Here is an 18,188-nt window from a genome sequence, read left to right as displayed (position 1 = left end):
AGGAGACGTGCTGCCTCAATGAGTCGATGAAGCTCGTGATCCCGTCTCTTGTGTGTGCAGTCGAGAAGCTTGAGAGCATTTTGGATAAACGCCTCCATCAAACGGTAGATGTTAACGTACGAGGCAGGAACAGGAAGCTGCTACGAAGGTTTTATGAAAGCTCAGAGCCGAGAAAGCAGCCGAGTGATGTTTTCATCAAAAACCCTTCTTTAAATCTTTTAAACCAAGCGAGAGGTTTGTGATGCGTGGAGCCGGTGTACACGAGTTTAAAGAGTGAAACTTAAACAGACGAGGAGCTGAGCGATGTCTTCAGCAGAGTCTCTTGAAGTAACAGTCGTGGTGACTGAGGCGTTGGTAAGAACATAGCAGAATGTACTGATTATCAGGTCATAGCCGTGTGTCTTCCTGCCGTAGACCGTGTATAAGAAGAGGACGTCGTCGTCGTGACGTCACTCGTTTTGTTTGTGGACTTGATGTTTCGAAGCCTCAAGTTTGTCGATTTTTTTTCCACCGCCATCTTGGATCACGGCCGTCGCCATGTCGTTTTTTTTCGCAAACCGATAAACAGAAGTTAACATATTTGGAATGCGGAGGAGCGACGAGGAGTCTCGCCCCCTGGTGGACATTAGATAGAATGCAGCTTCACTTCATTCGGCAGAACCGCAGGTTGCCGCCTGTTTCCTTCGCTGTGAGTGTGTGGATGAAGCATTGAGTTGGGTAGCTAGGTAGCTATCGTGCTAATTTCACCACGCTGTCGTGCTACAGTTACAGAACATTACAAGCATCACATGAACTGGTTTGTTGGGGACAAAACATTTTGAGTTCTTTTGAATATGTAACAATAAAGATCCTAAACTTACAACAAACTTACAACTCATGAAACAGATCAGTTAATCTGAAGACTTAAATCAGAGTTTCTTTGTGGTTAAATGTGAGTCGTACTAACTGTCGATGTAAAAGAATCAAATCTGATCTCAACCATCAGTTTCACACGTTATTTGTTCTGCGACTGCACGAATGTGACATATTATGCAAAGAATCAGACGTGTTTATTTCAGCCCTCGGCTGCGAGGAGCAACGGTTCACGTTTGAGCTCCTCCAGCATTAAGAATTCACTTTTGAACAGTCGTTGAAATGTGCAGTAATACAAATGAAGCGCGCCCAGAGTTCCTCCCAGACGCGTCGGGACGCGGTGCGGAGCGGAGGTCCGATTGCTTTGCGGTCGGCCGGGTTAAGACTCTCAACAGCTGAATCCTCATCACACACACACACACACACACACACACACACACACACACACACACACACACACACACACACACACACACACACACACACACACACACATAATACTGACTCTCTCTGGCAGAACAGAAATGTAACCCGATGTTACGCTCGCAGCGATTCACCGCTCGGCAGCAAATCTTGAAAGATTCATGAGGCCAGAAACAATCTCTCTCTCTCTCTCTCTCTCTCTGTCTCTCTCTCTCTCTCTCTCTCTCTGTCTCTCTCTCTCTCTCTCTCTCTCTCTCTCTCTCTCTCTCTCTCTCTCTCTCTCTCTGTCTCTCTCTGTCTCTCTCTCTCTCTCGATATTGGTCTTTCTTCCCCAATCTCCAATCTCCATCTTCCTCTTCTTGGCTGCGGTTGTAAAGTAGGAAGCCTTATTACCTCACTCTGCTCTCCTACTTCCATTCATATGACTCTTTCCTTCTCTTCTCTCTTCACTCTCTCCTTTCCAATTAAGTGCACCCCCCCGAACAGACTCACCGAGCTGCTAAAATTGCATTTTATCAGTTTTCTTAATCAGTTTTCTCTGCTAGGGTCTCAACAAAGCTCTGAAACGGCTTTTCTTTGGTTATTAAGGCCCGAAATGAGTGAATGTGCCGCTGCGTTTACAAGACATCACGTCGAGTCAGCTGTACGAACATAAATGCCGCGCCGTGTTGGCCGAGTTACTTCAAATGCAACTCATTTAAACGACGAATAACTCATTCAAACAGTAATTTCATTAAAACAGTAATTTCATTACACGTTACTTTACTTCAGTTACTCAGCCGAGCTCCAGCGGTACGTTATGAAACACAGAGCAGTGAGGAGAGGCTGTAAACATGTCACTAGTTCAATGAATGCAACACGAGGAACCTTGTTTTCTTTTCCATTATTGGTAAATAATCAAAAAATGTCAACTTGCATTTTTTCATTTTTTCAGATTTATGTCATCATAGCTGTGTTTGTCCTCACATCTCTCTGTTAGCCGTGATTGTTTCCGTAGAGGAGCAGGACTTTGTCTACGTTTCAGTGAAAAATGAAGCAGTAAAAACCCTGAAACTGGTTCAGAAGTTTAAAGTCACAAGAACTCGTGATTATAAAGTTCAAACTGGACTGACATGAAACAAACACGTGATAAAAGTCAAGTTAAGTTCACCAGAAGACCAGATTCTAACGGCTCTCTCGCTCTTAGCTGCCATGTTGTCTTATTCACGTGTGTGTGTGTTTATTTATTTGTAGATGTGTGTGTGTGTGTGTGTGTGTGTGTTGTCACTCGGTCTCACTGTTCCTGTATTTTGTGTTTTTTTTAGTTCCTCTTCCTGTCAGAGGTGTTGCAGTGGAGAGCTCAGACCACTCCGGACCACATCCTGTACACACTGCTCAACTCCAGGGTGAGACTCCACACACACACACACACACACACACACACACACGCACACATCGACATGAGTATTTGGGGCCAATATAAAAAGCACACAACACCTTAAATAAGAGGTTCAGGAGGTTCAGCCCAAAACCAGTTTTGTTAAAAAAGAAACGTCAATAAACTACAGTGTGATGATGATGATGATGATGATGATGATGATGGTGATGAAGGAACAACAGTGAGGCTCACCGTGTGTGTGTGTGTGTGTGTGTGTCTCCAGGGTACGATAGCCAGCTCTCTGACTTGTGTTCAGCTGCATAAGAGGGCAGAGAAGATCGCCGGCATGCTGGCTGAACGGGCCCACCTACAGGACGGGGACCACGTGGCGCTGGTCTACCCTCCAGGTAAACACACACACACCCCCCGTGTTGTGCGCTCTGATGTCAGCTTCAGTGCGTCTTTGTCGGGTTGTGTGAATCGCCTCCACAGCTCAATACTTTACCTCCGGGCCTCCGGGACCGTGTGACCATTTCTTCTCCACCTTCTCCTCCTCATTTTCCCATTCTTACATCCCTCCTTCCCTTATCTCCCCTCCTTCCTTCTTCCATTTTTTTTGTGCACTTTTCCTTCCTACTCTCCCCCCATCTCACCTCACTTCCTCCCTCCTCCTCCCCCCTCTTCTAGGTATCGACCTCATCGTGGCGTTCTACGGCTGCCTTTACGCCGGCTGCGTGCCGATCACGGTGCGACCGCCTCACCCGCAGAACATCGCCACCACGCTGCCCACCGTCAAGATGATCGTGGAGGTAAAACCTGCCGCTCTGCTGCTCTAATCTGCCGAACACGGAGCACGCTGCCTCATGTTGCAGCACTAATAAAATATGAGATTTTCTTGTGGAAAACTAGCCACATAGATGAGCGAGTGAATCAGAGCTGCAGGCAGCTCTCTATGAACCTGTCTAACGCCGTGACAGAATGTGATGCGTCGGTGTTCTTCTGTCGGACCTCTAAGTTTGTCTGTGCTGCGTCGTGCAGGTGAGCCGGTCGGTGTGCGTGATGACCACACAGCTCATCTTTAAACTGCTGAAGTCGAAGGAGGCGTCGGCCGCCGTGGACGTCCGGACCTGGCCCCCCGTCCTGGACACGGGTACGCACGTACACACACACACACACACACACACACAGAAGCACATGTTGCCTTATACTAAAAGAATGGAAATGTCTGTTATACTGTATACTGAAAAAGCACCGATGTGACCGAGTTGATCTTGTTTTTAGACGATTTGCCAAAGAAGAAACCTCCTCTGCTGTACAAACCGTCGAACCCCGACACCCTGGCCTACCTGGACTTCAGTGTCTCCACCACCGGCATGCTGGCTGGAGTCAAGGTAAACACACACAGCTGTTCAACTTACGTGCATGATGCACATTAAAAAAAGAACGTGCCACATAGCTGGTTTAGAAAAATACTTCTTTTATTTGCTTTTCACGTTGGATTTGATGTTTATCGTTGGATTATAAAATCATTTAAATAGTTACACAGACCAATGAGAGCATCTCCTACGTCTTCTGAGTGTCTCGTGTCTGTCTCTTCTGTTCAGATGTCCCACACAGCCACCAGTGCCTTCTGCCGCTCCATCAAGCTGCAGTGCGAGCTCTACCCGTCCAGAGAGGTCGCCATCTGCCTGGACCCGTACTGCGGCCTGGGCTTCGTCCTCTGGTGCCTTTGCAGGTCAGACAAACAAGTGTGACTCTTAACTTTAGAGGAACTGTGAGGAGCTTTTAACTGGTCGTGAACCAGTCTCAGTGTAGTCCTGATCCTCTACATGAACCAGTCTCAGTGTAGTCCTGACCCTCACGGGAGAACCAGAACCAGGACTGAGAGGGGCAGACTGTCAGACCCTGCTTTAGTAACATGAGAGGTTTTCTAAAGAGTCTCTGGTGCTCAGAGACACTACCACTTTAGTCCACAGGGGGCGCCAAAACCAACACTAAATAAAAGCACCTTGTAGTAGCTTTAAATACTGATGTGTCGACGGGGAAAAGGCAGATGAAAGAGGATCTTAACACCTTGTTTTAAATGAAACATGCCCACATTTCTGCAGAATAGTTTCCATCAGCACCACAACATAATCCCCCCCTCGCTCCGCCCTTCTCCCGTCTTTGTTTCTCTGCAGCGTGTACTCGGGTCACCAGTCCATCCTGATCCCTCCGTCCGAGCTGGAGGTGAACCCGGCTCTCTGGCTGTCGGCCGTCAGTCAGTACAAAGTCCGCGACACGTTCTGCTCCTACAGCGTCATGGAGCTCTGCACCAAGGGCCTCGGCCTGCAGACCGACTCCCTGAAGGTAAGAACGGTCAAGAACTTTGTGTCGTGCGCCGGACGTTTCATGAATTTACAAGCTTCCTCCTTCTGCGTCCTCCTCGTCCCCCCTTCAGTCTCGAGGGTTGGACTTGTCTCGCGTGAGGACCTGCGTGGTGGTAGCGGAGGAGCGTCCCCGGACAGCCCTGACGCAGTCCTTCTCCAAACTCTTCAAGGACCTGGGGCTCCACCCCCGAGCCGTCAGCACCTCCTTCGGCTGCCGGGTCAACCTGGCGATCTGCCTGCAGGTCAGTCGAGACTTTTCTCCTCTTCGCTCCCGGATTCCACAGACTCGGGATGCCTTTTGTTTCTTTATGACAGCCGAAGTTGGCCCACGGCTGCTTCTTCTTGGTTTGTAGAAAAGCTGAAGCTGAAGCTGAGCTCTTTATTAGCAGATATTAGGTATTTTGCTGAATGGACGTCAAGAGTCTTTAGCCAGAGACGGCGTTTGAGGAGAACTAGGAGTTTACAGAGAGACGAGATGAAGTCGTTCTCTTCTCCTTCATCCAAACGAACCTTCTAGAGACGCTCAGTTTGTCTCAGTTTGTCTCTCGTGGTTCAGCGTCATCCTTCCATTTCAAGCTGATCATCTCTTTTACATCTCAGCTCTGATTTGCAACCTTAAGTGGATCAAATCAGGTTTTCCCCCAAAGTTCATGTGTAAACGTTCTTTTCCATTCAGCTGCTTGTTAAAGAGAAACACTGGAGTGTGATCTGCTCTAGATAGTCGAGGTTCAAACGTTGCTGAAGCATTTTACAGATATTAATGTGAAGTTATAATGGAAATGCAACCCTTGTATAAATGTGTTTCCCATCACGATGTCCTCTTATAGAATCTCTAACTGCACGGAGTCCGTGTGCACTAATGTTACACGGCATCGTGAACGAGTGCTCTGTGGTGTAAATAACTGTTTCTAGCAGCTTTGAGTGACTAAACTAACATTATTTCAGTGCTGACTGCTTGTTTTGTTTCTTTTGAGTTTTTCCATTTTGACGTTTTTTTCTTCCTTCCGTCCTCCTTCCTCGTTTGAATCATAACCCCGCCCACATACCTCATACTTGGTTATGTCTCCTCCTCCTCCTCCTCCTCCTCCTCCTCCCCTCTCTGCTGCTGTAGCCTCACAGGCTGGGAAAGCTTGCGGACCAGGTAGGGAACCACCATCAATCCCTCCCCACCACCTCCACCTCCACCCTAATGCTTGTCAGCACATCACTCATCAGCCGGCTTCAGATCCACGTTGTTAAGGATTGTTTTGAGCGTCTTATGGTGTCACAGGAGCCGGAGTCCATATGGATTCAGTGAAGTTGGAGTCCGGTCACACCAGCGTTTACGACTAAATAATGAGCCAAAATCCACATATTTCAGTGGAATCACCGCACTGTGTGGATTCGTTAAACTTTGATAAACTTAAAGGGGAACTCCTCCGGTTTTACACATCACAATGTGTTTCTAGTGTTTCACGGAATAGTCGACTGTTAAATCCACTCGTCAGCACTCGACCTTATTTCAAGCATCTATCCAAAAAAAACCCGTTTGACTTTGACTCTTGGAGGGAAATGGAAATGCAATGACTCATTTCTGTGTTTTAGGACTCGTTCCTGCATCGCTCTGTGGTGACGCAGAGTCATGACCAAAAGATAAATGTGTTAAAACATTTAAACTAAACGCCTCTTCTTTTGGTTTCAAACTTAGAGAATCTATTCTAGGAGACGAAGCTGTCTGATACTTTGTGCCGTGGGCGTGTCGGCATCTGACTCCCAGCATGCCGCTGTGTGTCCGGTGGTGGGCTCATGGTGTCCGGTGGTGGGCTCTAGTGTCCGGTGGTGGGTTTTTTAACACCTCTGAGAGAGAGATAAGGGGGGGATGGAGGGATGGAGGGATGGAGGAGGATGAGAGGTTGGAACGAGGGTCTTTATCTCTTTCTTTTTCTCTGATTTGATTTTTTTTTAGTTTGCACTCACATTTAGGAGAAGAGCAGTCAACACATTGACCAAACCTATAAGTCAAATCATACTTCATAGATTGTTTTGAGTTTTCTACGTAGCAGGATGTAATCACTCCGCTACGTCATCATCACCTCTTTTTCTTCCATCTTTCTTTTCCCTTCCACTTGGTATCACTTCCCTCTCTCTCTCTCTCTCTCATTTGCATGATTATAGAATCCCCCTTTCTTTTTTTTGAACAGTTGGGATATGTTCATTCTAATCCATTTGTTGTTGTTGTTGATTTCCTTCACAAATCATCCCTCTGCTGTCGCTCTCACATTGTTCTTCCCGCCATGTTTTCTCTTTGCTGTGAAGCGAAAGCTTGTCACTGTGAGCACTAACGCACGAGCAGTAGCCTCCACTGGTGGTAGTAGTAGTAGTAGTAGTAGTAGTAGTAGTAGTAGTAGTAGTAGTAGTAGTGTTTTGTCATGCACTAGTACAATGGTAGTAGTTGTGTTGAAGGACACTGTGTGACCCCGTTGTTGTTGTTGTTGTTGTTGTTGTTGTTGTTCCTCAGGGCACCTCAGGACCCGACCCCACGACTGTGTTTGTTGATATGAGAGCGCTGCGACACGACAGGTGAGCTAAACAACCCAGTAAATGATTCATTGTATTGTAACTGAGAAATAAGAAAAGTAACGATGGTGAAACCAGTACGACGACATAAATATACAAAATACTCAAAGAATCAAAAGTAAAAGTATTTGTCTGGCATATTACGATACAGAATATTACACAACAGATCGTAAACATTGGTCGTTAGCGTCGTGACGTCACCCGTTGGTTTGTGGACGGCAGTTTTGAAGCCTCAAGTTTGCCGTTTTGGCCGTCGGCCATCTTGGCTTTTTGCAACCAGCGAACAGAAGTGACCATATTTGGAGCGCCGTGTCAATCACGGTCTCTATCGTCTTATCCAGGAAACGTCCTTAATCTTATATACAAGCTCCCTTCTCGGGAAATTCTAGGAAACTGAAGAATCCTCGAAGCATTATCATTCGTATGGAGGGTCCAACCAGCTACTCTAAGAGGTGCTTAATCGCTCCCATTAAACACCTGAGAAATCAATACTCGGCTCGTATTTCAAGGGTTTTTGGATTTGCATGCTTGGTCGTGTTTCCCATTCATCACCTAGATCCGGGGTCACTAATAGGCGGACCGCGGTCCGGACCCAGGACCTCCTACAACCGACGGAATATTGAGAATTAATACATTATTACTGAGCACTTCTACTTTAACCGGCACAGCTTTTCTAGCATTTACGGCCCTCGCTCAGTGTCCAGGAAACACACGGACCACGTGATGCTGCTCAGCCAATCAAATACCTGTATTCCAATAAACAATGCAGCTTGTAATTTATTCTTAAATGCACCATTTATTTATTATGAGATTATTTATTATTTATAATATATCTAGTTAAATTTGAAAACTGATTATAAATATTGTTTAGATTTTATTCAATTTAACTTTATTTATTTGATTTACATATGGACATTAATGCAACTGTTGGCTACAACTTAGACATTGTTGTGATGGTCCGGACCTTTGCGTGAGGAAATCCTCTCTAACTGGACCTGGACTGTGGCGGTCCGCCACAGTTTCAGCCCCGACGCCGGCTGGCGATCAAAATAGTTTACTAGAGCACAAAGTTCCTCACAGATCGATCTCTTCATGTTGCTCTAACAGTGTTCACATAGTCGTCTAATGTTCTTCTCGGGGGATCCGAGGTGCAGCCACCACAGTCTCATAAAGCCCCCGTGGGGAAACGCTGCTTCTTGTTTTGTCTATTTTACAAATGTCCTCCTGCAGTGGATCTTTTTTTTCCATCCATTAAATATATTCTGTTTCCCCACAACATTGTGTGTTGGGTCCCGAGGGGTTTCCCGTCCTCCTGCAGCCTCTTCTGGGCAGCTTCAGTGTGTCTGTGAATGGAGAAGCATATAAAGAAGGGCTCAGTAAAGGAAAGTCGTGCATTATTCTAGTGCACGACTTGTTCTGCAGCTGAGAACCTTCGCTCCCGGCTGATGGTGAGAAGTTTGAATGTTAAGAGAAGCTGGAAAGTTTCTTCAAGACGATATGATGATTTTTGGGCACGTCAGCTTGGCTGTCACCCTCGCAGCGTCTAAAGCTCTTCCAGTCTGAGAAAGACGCCGTCTAACCCAGTCTGAGTCTCACTTCAACGCCGGCTGACACCATCAATAGAAACTCAGGATTCTCCAGAGTTTGTTTTGCCAGAGTTTTGGCTTTCAGGGGGAGTAAAATGTGACTTCATGAACCCAACCGGAGTGTTTGAAAATCGGCGCGAGGCGCTCGCCATTAGTGTCAGATTTCATCCGTTTTAAGGTGGTGAACTTGTCAGTTTCCAGGCAACAGGTACGGACAACACGGGATGAAAAGCTAGACTTTAAATGTATTCAAATATCTGCTGGCAAGGTGGTCCGGTGGGATTAAAGGAACAATGCTGAGGCTCCGCTTGTCTGTCTGAGCTCAGATAAAAACGCAGAAGTTTCCCCCGTGTGCCTGGAGGAACTTCAGCTTCCTGTCCTCTGATCCAGCAGATCATCATCATCATGGCCTCCAGCACTGCGACCGCTCCGCCGGCCTTTTCCCCAGAGAAGCCTCCGCGCACGAGGGCTTAGAAATAGAACTCAGTGTGTGAGATTACATGTAATCAGCTGTGTCTACCACTTCTGTCACATTCCTTTTGAGGATCAATACTTTCATTTTATTCTTAGTTGTTGGGGAAAAAAAGTATAATTATTGTTTTTGCCCAACTTCCTCTGTAATTTCACTTTGTGTGACGGACAGATTGAAATATGGAAGCCCATTCCTGCCAGCAAAATAAAATAAAAAATCCACCCGAAAAAAATTAAATAAAATCCACCCAAAAAGAATTATATATATATATATATCCACCCAGAAAAGAAAAAAAAAAGATTGTGTTTCTTTTTTTTTTGCATGTCGTATTTGTTCCGGAAAAAAGTAAAAAGAAAAGAAAAAAAAAGATTGTTTTTTTTTGCCGGAAAAAATACGACATGCAATTCTACACAAGGTAACTATTACTGGTGACTTTTGTAAATGTTAGATGTTATATATCATAAGTATTAATATGTAGAATTGCAAGTCGTTTTCATGGAAAGACTGGCGAGGGGATGAAGGGACCTGTGAGGAGATCGTGACTGAAGCGCATGCGCACTTCTAATCTCTATTTTTTTTTCACTCCCCCCCCCCCCCCCCCCCACCCCAAAAAAAATCAAAAAAAATCATGATCCTTTATTTTTTTGGTTTGTTTTTTCCGGTTAAATAAAATACAATTTACAAAAAAAATCATGATCTTTTTTTTTTTTTTTTTTTTTTTCAGTTTAATAAAATACAATTTACAAAAAAAATAATGACCTTTTTTTGTTTTTTTTCCGGTTAAATAAAAAAGAAAAAAAAAAAATCATGACCTTTTTTATTTTATTTTTTGGGTGGATTTCATTCTTTTTTTTTGCTGGTGGGAATGGGCTTCCATATTGAAATGTGCAGAAACAGAGATTTCACTTTCACAAGTCTCACGTTTCTGTCAAAGTGCACTTTAAATATGAATGATTTATTCTGAAAGAATAAAGAAAGTAAGAACATTTGTCAATTCTCTTCCCTTTTAACCACAGAGATAGAAACTATAGAATTTTTTCTATAGTTCTATAAAAAATCCACCCGAAAAAAATAAAATAAAATAAAATCCACCCAAAAAGAATTATATATATATATATATCCACCCAGAAAAAAAAAAAAAAGATTATGTTTTTCTTTTTTTTTTGCATGTCGTATTTGTTCCGAAAAAAAGTAAAAAGAAAAGAAAAAAAAAGATTATGTTTTTTTTTGCCGGAAAAAATACGACATGCAATTCTACACAAGGTCACTATTACTGGTGACTTTTGTAAATGTTAGATGTTATATATCATAAGTATTAATATGTAGAATTGCATGTCGTTTTCATGGAAAGACTGGCGAGGGGATGAAGGGACCTGTGAGGAGATCGTGACTGAAGCGCATGCGCACTTCTAATCTCTTTTTTTTTCACTCCCCCCCCCCCCCCCCCCCACCCCAAAAAAAATCAAAAAAACATCATGATCCTTTATTTTTTTGGTTTGTTTTTTCCGGTTAAATAAAATACAATTTACAAAAAAAATCATGATCTTTTTTTTTTTTTTTTTTTTCTTCAGTTAAATAAAATACAATTTACAAAAAAAATAATGACCTTTTTTTGTTTTTTTCCGGTTAAATAAAAAAGAAAAAAAAAATCATGACCTTTTTTATTTTATTTTTTGGGTGGATTTCATTCTTTTTTTTTGCTGGTGGGAATGGGCTTCCATATTGAAATGTGCAGAAACAGAGATTTCACTTTCACAAGTCTCACGTTTCTGTCAAAGTGCACTTTAAATATGAATGATTTATTCTGAAAGAATAAAGAAAGTAAGAACATTACACATTTGTCAATTCTCTTCCCTTTTAACCACAGAGATAGAAACTATAGAATTTTTTCTATAGTTCTATAAAAAATCCACCCGAAAAAAATAAAATAAAATAAAATCCACCCAAAAAGAATTATATATATATATATATATCCACCCAGAAAAGAAAAAAAAAAGATTATGTTTTTCTTTTTTTTTTGCATGTCGTATTTGTTCCGGAAAAAAGTAAAAAGAAAAGAAAAAAAAAGATTATGTTTTTTTTTGCCGGAAAAAATACGACATGCAATTCTACACAAGGTCACTATTACTGGTGACTTTTGTAAATGTTAGATGTTATATATCATAAGTATTAATATGTAGAATTGCAAGTCGTTTTCATGGAAAGACTGGCGAGGGGATGAAGGGACCTGTGAGGAGATCGTGACTGAAGCGCATGCGCACTTCTAATCTCTATTTTTTTTTCACTCCCCCCCCCCCCCCCCCACCCCAAAAAAAATCAAAAAAAATCATGATCCTTTATTTTTTTGGTTTGTTTTTTCCGGTTAAATAAAATACAATTTACAAAAAAAATCATGATCTTTTTTTTTTTTTTTTTTTTTTTTTCAGTTAAATAAAATACAATTTACAAAAAAAATAATGACCTTTTTTTGTTTTTTTCCGGTTAAATAAAAAAGAAAAAAAAAAATCATGACCTTTTTTATTTTATTTTTTGGGTGGATTTCATTCTTTTTTTTTGCTGGTGGGAATGGGCTTCCATATTGAAATGTGCAGAAACAGAGATTTCACTTTCACAAGTCTCACGTTTCTGTCAAAGTGCACTTTAAATATGAATGATTTATTCTGAAAGAATAAAGAAAGTAAGAACATTACACATTTGTCAATTCTCTTCCCTTTTAACCACAGAGATAGAAACTATAGAATTTTTTCTATAGTTCTATAAAAAATCCACCCGAAAAAAATAAAATAAAATAAAATCCACCCAAAAAGAATTATATATATATATATATCCACCCAGAAAAGAAAAAAAAAAGATTATGTTTTTCTTTTTTTTTTGCATGTCGTATTTGTTCCGGAAAAAAGTAAAAAGAAAAGAAAAAAAAAGATTATGTTTTTTTTTGCCGGAAAAAATACGACATGCAATTCTACACAAGGTCACTATTACTGGTGACTTTTGTAAATGTTGAGATTTCACTTTCACAAGTCTCACGTTTCTGTCAAAGTGCACTTTAAATATGAATGATTTATTCTGAAAGAATAAAGAAAGTAAGAACATTACACATTTGTCAATTCTCTTCCCTTTTAACCACAGATAGAAACTATAGAATTTTTTCTATAGTTCTATAAAAAATCCACCCGAAAAAAATAAAATAAAATAAAATCCACCCAAAAAGAATTATATATATATATATATATCAACCCAGAAAAGAAAAAAAAAAGATTATGTTTTTCTTTTTTTTTTGCATGTCGTATTTGTTCCGAAAAAAAGTAAAAAGAAAAGAAAAAAAAAGATTATGTTTTTTTTTGCCGGAAAAAATACGACATGCAATTCTACACAAGGTCACTATTACTGGTGACTTTTGTAAATGTTAGATGTTATATATCATAAGTATTAATATGTAGAATTGCAAGTCGTTTTCATGGAAAGACTGGCGAGGGGATGAAGGGACCTGTGAGGAGATCGTCACTGAAGCGCATGCGCACTTCTAATCTCTCTTTTTTTTTCACTCCCCCCCCCCCCCCCCCCCCACCCCAAAAAAAATCAAAAAAACATCATGATCCTTTTTTTTTGTTTTTTGTTTTTTCCGGTTAAATAAAATACAATTTACAAAAAAAATCATGATATTTTTTTTTTTTTTTTTTTTTTTCAGTTAAATAAAATACAATTTACAAAAAAAATCATGACCTTTTTTTTGTTTTTTTCCGGTTAAAGAAAAAAAAATAAAAAAAAATCATGACCTTTTTTATTTTATTTTTTGGGTGGATTTCTTTCTTTTTTTTTGCTGGTGGGAATGGGCTTCCATATTGAAATGTGCAGAAACAGAGATTTCACTTTCACAAGTCTCACGTTTCTGTCAAAGTGCACTTTAAATATGAATGATTTATTGTGAAAGAATAAAGAAAGAAAGAACATTACACATTTGTCAATTCTCTTCCCTTTTAACCACAGAGATAGAAACTATAGAATCAAATAAATCTTTTTAAAAAGAAAATATGTAATAGTAGGACATGCATGTTTGGATCTGCGTTCGTGTTGTTTAGTTGTTGTTTGGTTCCTCTGCAGGGTCAGACTCGTGGAGAGGGGGTCGCCACACAGCCTGCCACTGATGGAGTCGGGGAAGGTGAGGTGTTTTTCTTTTGTTTGTTTGTTATTTAGTTGAAATGTCTGAACTATTTAAACGTCGATGTTTTGGTCTCTGGTCTCTGAACAGATCCTGCCGGGGGTCCGAATCATCATCGCCAACCCAGAGACCAAGGGACCAATGGGAGAGTCCCACCTGGGCGAGGTTTGTCTCCAAATCTCTCTTTACTCAAAGACGGTGACGGCAGGAGGACTTCAGCGCTTCCTGTCTCACGAACAGGAAGTGCTGTACTTCCCTGTTTAGTGGCGACTCACCTTATCTTGTTACCTGTTACCACGCTCGACACCTGACACTACTGGGGTCAAGGAAGTGGGCGTGTTCTCCATCAGTTACCCTTAAAATGAAAATATAACTGATGCCTTGATTGTCAGAGACCTCCAGCCGCTCCATGTGGTGTAACAGCTGACGCTGTAGGTTTTTTTTTGCAGATCTGGGTGCAGAGCGGCCACAACGCCAGCGGCTACTTCACCGTCTACGGAGACGAGGCGCTGCAGTCGGACCATTTCAACTCCCGGCTGAGCTTCGGAGACACGCAGACCATCTGGGCTCGAACCGGGTACCTGGGCTTCCTCCGCAGGACCGAACTGACCGACGCCAGCGGAGGTGAGTTGGATGGAATAATGTCAGCGTGCGACTGACGGGGCAGACGCCGACCTGTTTAAAATGTTCTCGTATAACAGAGAGGAGGATTAAACGGCTTCAGGGCTGCCGGCCCTGCAGGAATCCATTAGTCTGGTTTTCACCGGAGAGTTACGTGATGGTCTGACTCACTGCAGTGTTATTAGTTCATAGTGTAGTGATGTAGTGATTTGGTATAAGGATAGTCAGACGTTCATGCATTTTAAACTAGAGACATAAAGACTATTCAACCAACCTTCTGTTCACTGGTTGCAAAAAGCCAAAATGGCGACGGCCGTCATCCCAGAACTCGAGGCTTCATAACGTCTACAAATCAACGGATGACGTCACGTCAATTACGTCCACAGTGTTAATAACGTGTGTATGTGTGTGTGTGTGTGTGCGCAGAGCGTCACGACGCCCTGTACGTGGTCGGTGCTCTGGAGGAAGCCATGGAGCTGAGAGGGATGCGTTACCACCCCATCGACATCGAGACCTCCGTCATCAGGACGCACAAGAGCATCACGGAGTGGTGAGCGGTGACGCACAATGACATCGTGTTCTCTGTATGCAGATCGCTCTACTTTATTTCACGCTAATTTGTAGTTGGGGCAAATTTCTGGAAAAGTCTAAATATTTAACATATAGTGTGTGCACATAATGAAATGTAGTGAAGTAAAAGTACCTCCAAATTGTACTGAAGGACAGTAGTTGGGTCCGTAGTTATATTTTGTCATCACAGACATGTTTTTAAACATGCGTCGTGTTGTTTCTTCTTCTTCTTCTACGCCTCCAGCGCCGTGTTCACGTGGACCAACCTGCTGGTGGTGGTGGTGGAGCTGGACGGCTCAGAGCACGAGGCCCTGGACCTGGTCCCCCTGGTCACCAACGTGGTCCTGGAGGAGCACTACCTGATCGTGGGCGTGGTGGTGGTGGTCGACATCGGCGTCATCCCCATCAACTCCCGCGGCGAGAAGCAGCGCATGCACCTGCGCGACGGCTTCCTGGCCGACCAGCTGGACCCCATTTACGTGGCCTACAACATGTAGCGCCCCCTGGTGGATGACGTGGACGAAGGATTATTTAAGGAAGGCGCAAAGACGGTCTGGCTCCTGAGACTGAAAAGAATAAAACCGGAGTCCCCGAGGAACAAGAAGTGGCATTTCTCAGGCAGCGCCGCCAGCCATCTCCCAGAATCGAGACGTGGAGTTGAGGTTTTGTTTAGCGCTCAGGCTGTGCTCTTTACTTGCACATCCAGATCCAGAAAGTTCTCTCATTCATGCCGAATGTTTACCGGAAAAAAAGTGTCAATCGTGCGTCGTGGTTTGGCGGAAGAAGACAATCGCTAACAAAAGATTCTGGCTTTTAAATCGCGTGTCTCACTTTAACATTTTTGCTGTTCAGTATTTGCTGACGTCGCTTGTTTTCTAACACATCCTCAGAATAGTTTAGGCTATTTTTTTTTTTTTTTTTTTTAAAGGATATTTACACAAAAACAAAGCAAACGGTGGCAGAAAACGATGTTTTACGATATCAACCAATTACAGAGAGCGAGCTATGTTTTGATACGAGGGGGAGGTCCTTCAACCGTTCCGATGAGGTACGACACGTTTGTTTCATGCTAGCTGGTTTTTCGTTTTGTAAGCGTTACATTTTTTTTAAAATGAATTCTTCATTATTTTCTGAACCGTCCGTCCCATCTCAGCGGGAACTCAGTGTGCTAACAGCTAACAGCTAACAGCTGAACTCAGTGTGCTAACAGCTAACAGCTAACAGCTGCTGCCTTTAACATGCTTCAGCTGAAGCAACACAACACATCAATTCATATCATGTAAGTATGTACAAAAAGAAACCGATTTAATTTATTTTGTTTCTCTTTTAGAAGTTATACGACGAGACGTTCAAGAATGTTTTGCTCTTGAATATTTGCTAATATAAAGAAAGCTAAAAAGCATTGTATTTTGAGTGAAACGCATATTATGGTAAAATATATAATTATAGTTTATATTAAAAAGTAAAGCAGATTGACACACAAAGCTTTTTTTTTTACCTGCATGTTGGTCTGAAATGTTTGAATCAGTCAAGTTAGAAGTTTAATTTCACGTGAAGAGTTCTGAACCAAAACATCAACTTTTATTTGATTAATCTGTAAAAGACGTTTTCTCCTCAAACACTCGATAAAGAAGTAACTCCTTTAAATGAGTCATTTGTGCCATTAGATTTCAAATCATTACTCACATTTCTAATCAGTGCGCTCGATATTCTTTGAAAGTCATTTACGTAATAATTTTTATATTGAAAACGATGCTGAAAATTATGAAAAGAAAACTCAAAATTCAAAATTCTCATATTTGATTCATGACAAAGTTGCGTTCAAGCGTTTAAATTTACTCTTAATTCAAGATAGCTTCAATAGTTTGAGATGTGTGTGGTCCATTTGAAGGTTTTATTATTTTCAGGGCAGAATTTCTGATTTAAGGTGACACATGACTAAATCTTTTAATAAATGAACTGTAGTCCAACTTAACTGTGAGGAAACGTTACGAGGATGTTCGCTGACCTCCAGTGGAAACCACAACACTGCTCTTAAAAACAGGGTTTGTAACTGGAGTTGGCGTCACTTTCCTAAAGATATTAGGACGTCTGAACTTTGGATCAGAACTCTTCATAAATCTCCTTCACCAGAGAACAAGCAGAGTCTCTGATCTTGAAATAGAATTTTATTTAAATTTGACAAAGCCCTCTTCAGTTGGAACAGACCAACAAGCAGCACTCGGCTCTTCTAGGATAACGGTGAATCCTCATCACCCCCCCGAGTGTCCCGGGACAGCAGGTAGGCGAGCAGCCGCAACTATTGTAAATATCAGAGTCAGAGGTCCTTCATATTTTTTACATGGACAGATCAATCAGGGCTCATACAGTGATGTCACGACAGGAACAGAAGACTGAGAACAGGAAGCAGAATGTGAAGCGTTTCACCGGAGGCTCTTTGAACGCATCGCAGAGCTGTGGTGAGGTCAAAGGTCGCAGGAATACGAGAATGTTCCGGATTCAACACACGAAAAGAGAAACAAAAAAAAAAAGCACTTTCTTCACTTTTTCTTTCTTGTATCAGCAAAATGTATGTCGCCCCCCCCCCGGTATGTTTTTTAAAGGTTTTAAAAATGTCTTATTTGAGTTGACATGAAGTCTTTCAATTAAATAAATATTTCAGCAATTTTGACAATAAAAGTGGAATGTTTGTGATTTGTTATTGTTGCTAGGCAGGTTTGGGCAAATTGTTGAACAAATGGGTCTCAAATATGTTTAAAACGAGCCTTAAAGTCGTCTATACTCACTGAGTGACATTAAAATACATATTAATGTTATATATTCATATATATAGAGTTCAAAGAAAGTCCCACAAGGATATCTTCATTAATCTACTAATGTATATTTAATACAGAACGTGTTTGATCAAATGTAAATGTTATTCAGAATAAGATCAAATGTAATTTCTACATTTCAGTTGAAAAACATTTTCAGAAAATGTTCAGAATTATTTTTTTTTAAACTCATGAAAACAGGTCATAGTATAATATTTTTTAATATATATATATATATATATATATATATATAATAGTATGTCGAAAAGAAACTCATAAAAACTTATAGTATGACAAAAATAATTCATAACATGTTGAAAAATGTCATTAAAAACGCCCAAATTAACAATGTTAAAAAACAATTCAGGAATAAACTTACAGTATAGGAAGTCCAAAAATGTCTTAGTATA

At 41.5% G+C, this 18,188-nt stretch overlaps 1 protein-coding gene across 1 annotated transcript in view; it reads left to right on the top strand.

The window, feature by feature from the left end:
* The window catches only part of LOC306706146 (disco-interacting protein 2 homolog C), a 143,058-nt gene extending 125,511 nt beyond the window's left edge, over positions 1 to 17,547 (top strand). Inside the window, exons 24-38 of the mRNA XM_079173070.1 lie at positions 2,580 to 2,660; positions 2,916 to 3,039; positions 3,320 to 3,441; positions 3,671 to 3,782; positions 3,914 to 4,023; positions 4,237 to 4,367; positions 4,813 to 4,981; positions 5,073 to 5,243; positions 6,113 to 6,142; positions 7,499 to 7,560; positions 13,717 to 13,774; positions 13,865 to 13,939; positions 14,224 to 14,398; positions 14,822 to 14,945; positions 15,210 to 17,547. Of these exons, the coding sequence (XP_079029196.1) occupies positions 2,580 to 2,660; positions 2,916 to 3,039; positions 3,320 to 3,441; positions 3,671 to 3,782; positions 3,914 to 4,023; positions 4,237 to 4,367; positions 4,813 to 4,981; positions 5,073 to 5,243; positions 6,113 to 6,142; positions 7,499 to 7,560; positions 13,717 to 13,774; positions 13,865 to 13,939; positions 14,224 to 14,398; positions 14,822 to 14,945; positions 15,210 to 15,462 (1,797 nt within the window). The 3' untranslated portion in view covers positions 15,463 to 17,547. The remainder of the gene's footprint in view (positions 1 to 2,579; positions 2,661 to 2,915; positions 3,040 to 3,319; positions 3,442 to 3,670; positions 3,783 to 3,913; positions 4,024 to 4,236; positions 4,368 to 4,812; positions 4,982 to 5,072; positions 5,244 to 6,112; positions 6,143 to 7,498; positions 7,561 to 13,716; positions 13,775 to 13,864; positions 13,940 to 14,223; positions 14,399 to 14,821; positions 14,946 to 15,209) is intronic.
* Positions 17,548 to 18,188: the final 641 nt, after the last annotated feature.

The sequence above is a fragment of the Pholis gunnellus genome (assembly GCF_910591455.1).
Source record: "Pholis gunnellus genome assembly, chromosome: 14".
In the NCBI taxonomy this organism is placed as follows: domain Eukaryota; kingdom Metazoa; phylum Chordata; class Actinopteri; order Perciformes; family Pholidae; genus Pholis; species Pholis gunnellus.
Note: the sequence above shows the minus strand (reverse complement) of the source record. Positions and strands in the feature narration are given on the sequence as shown.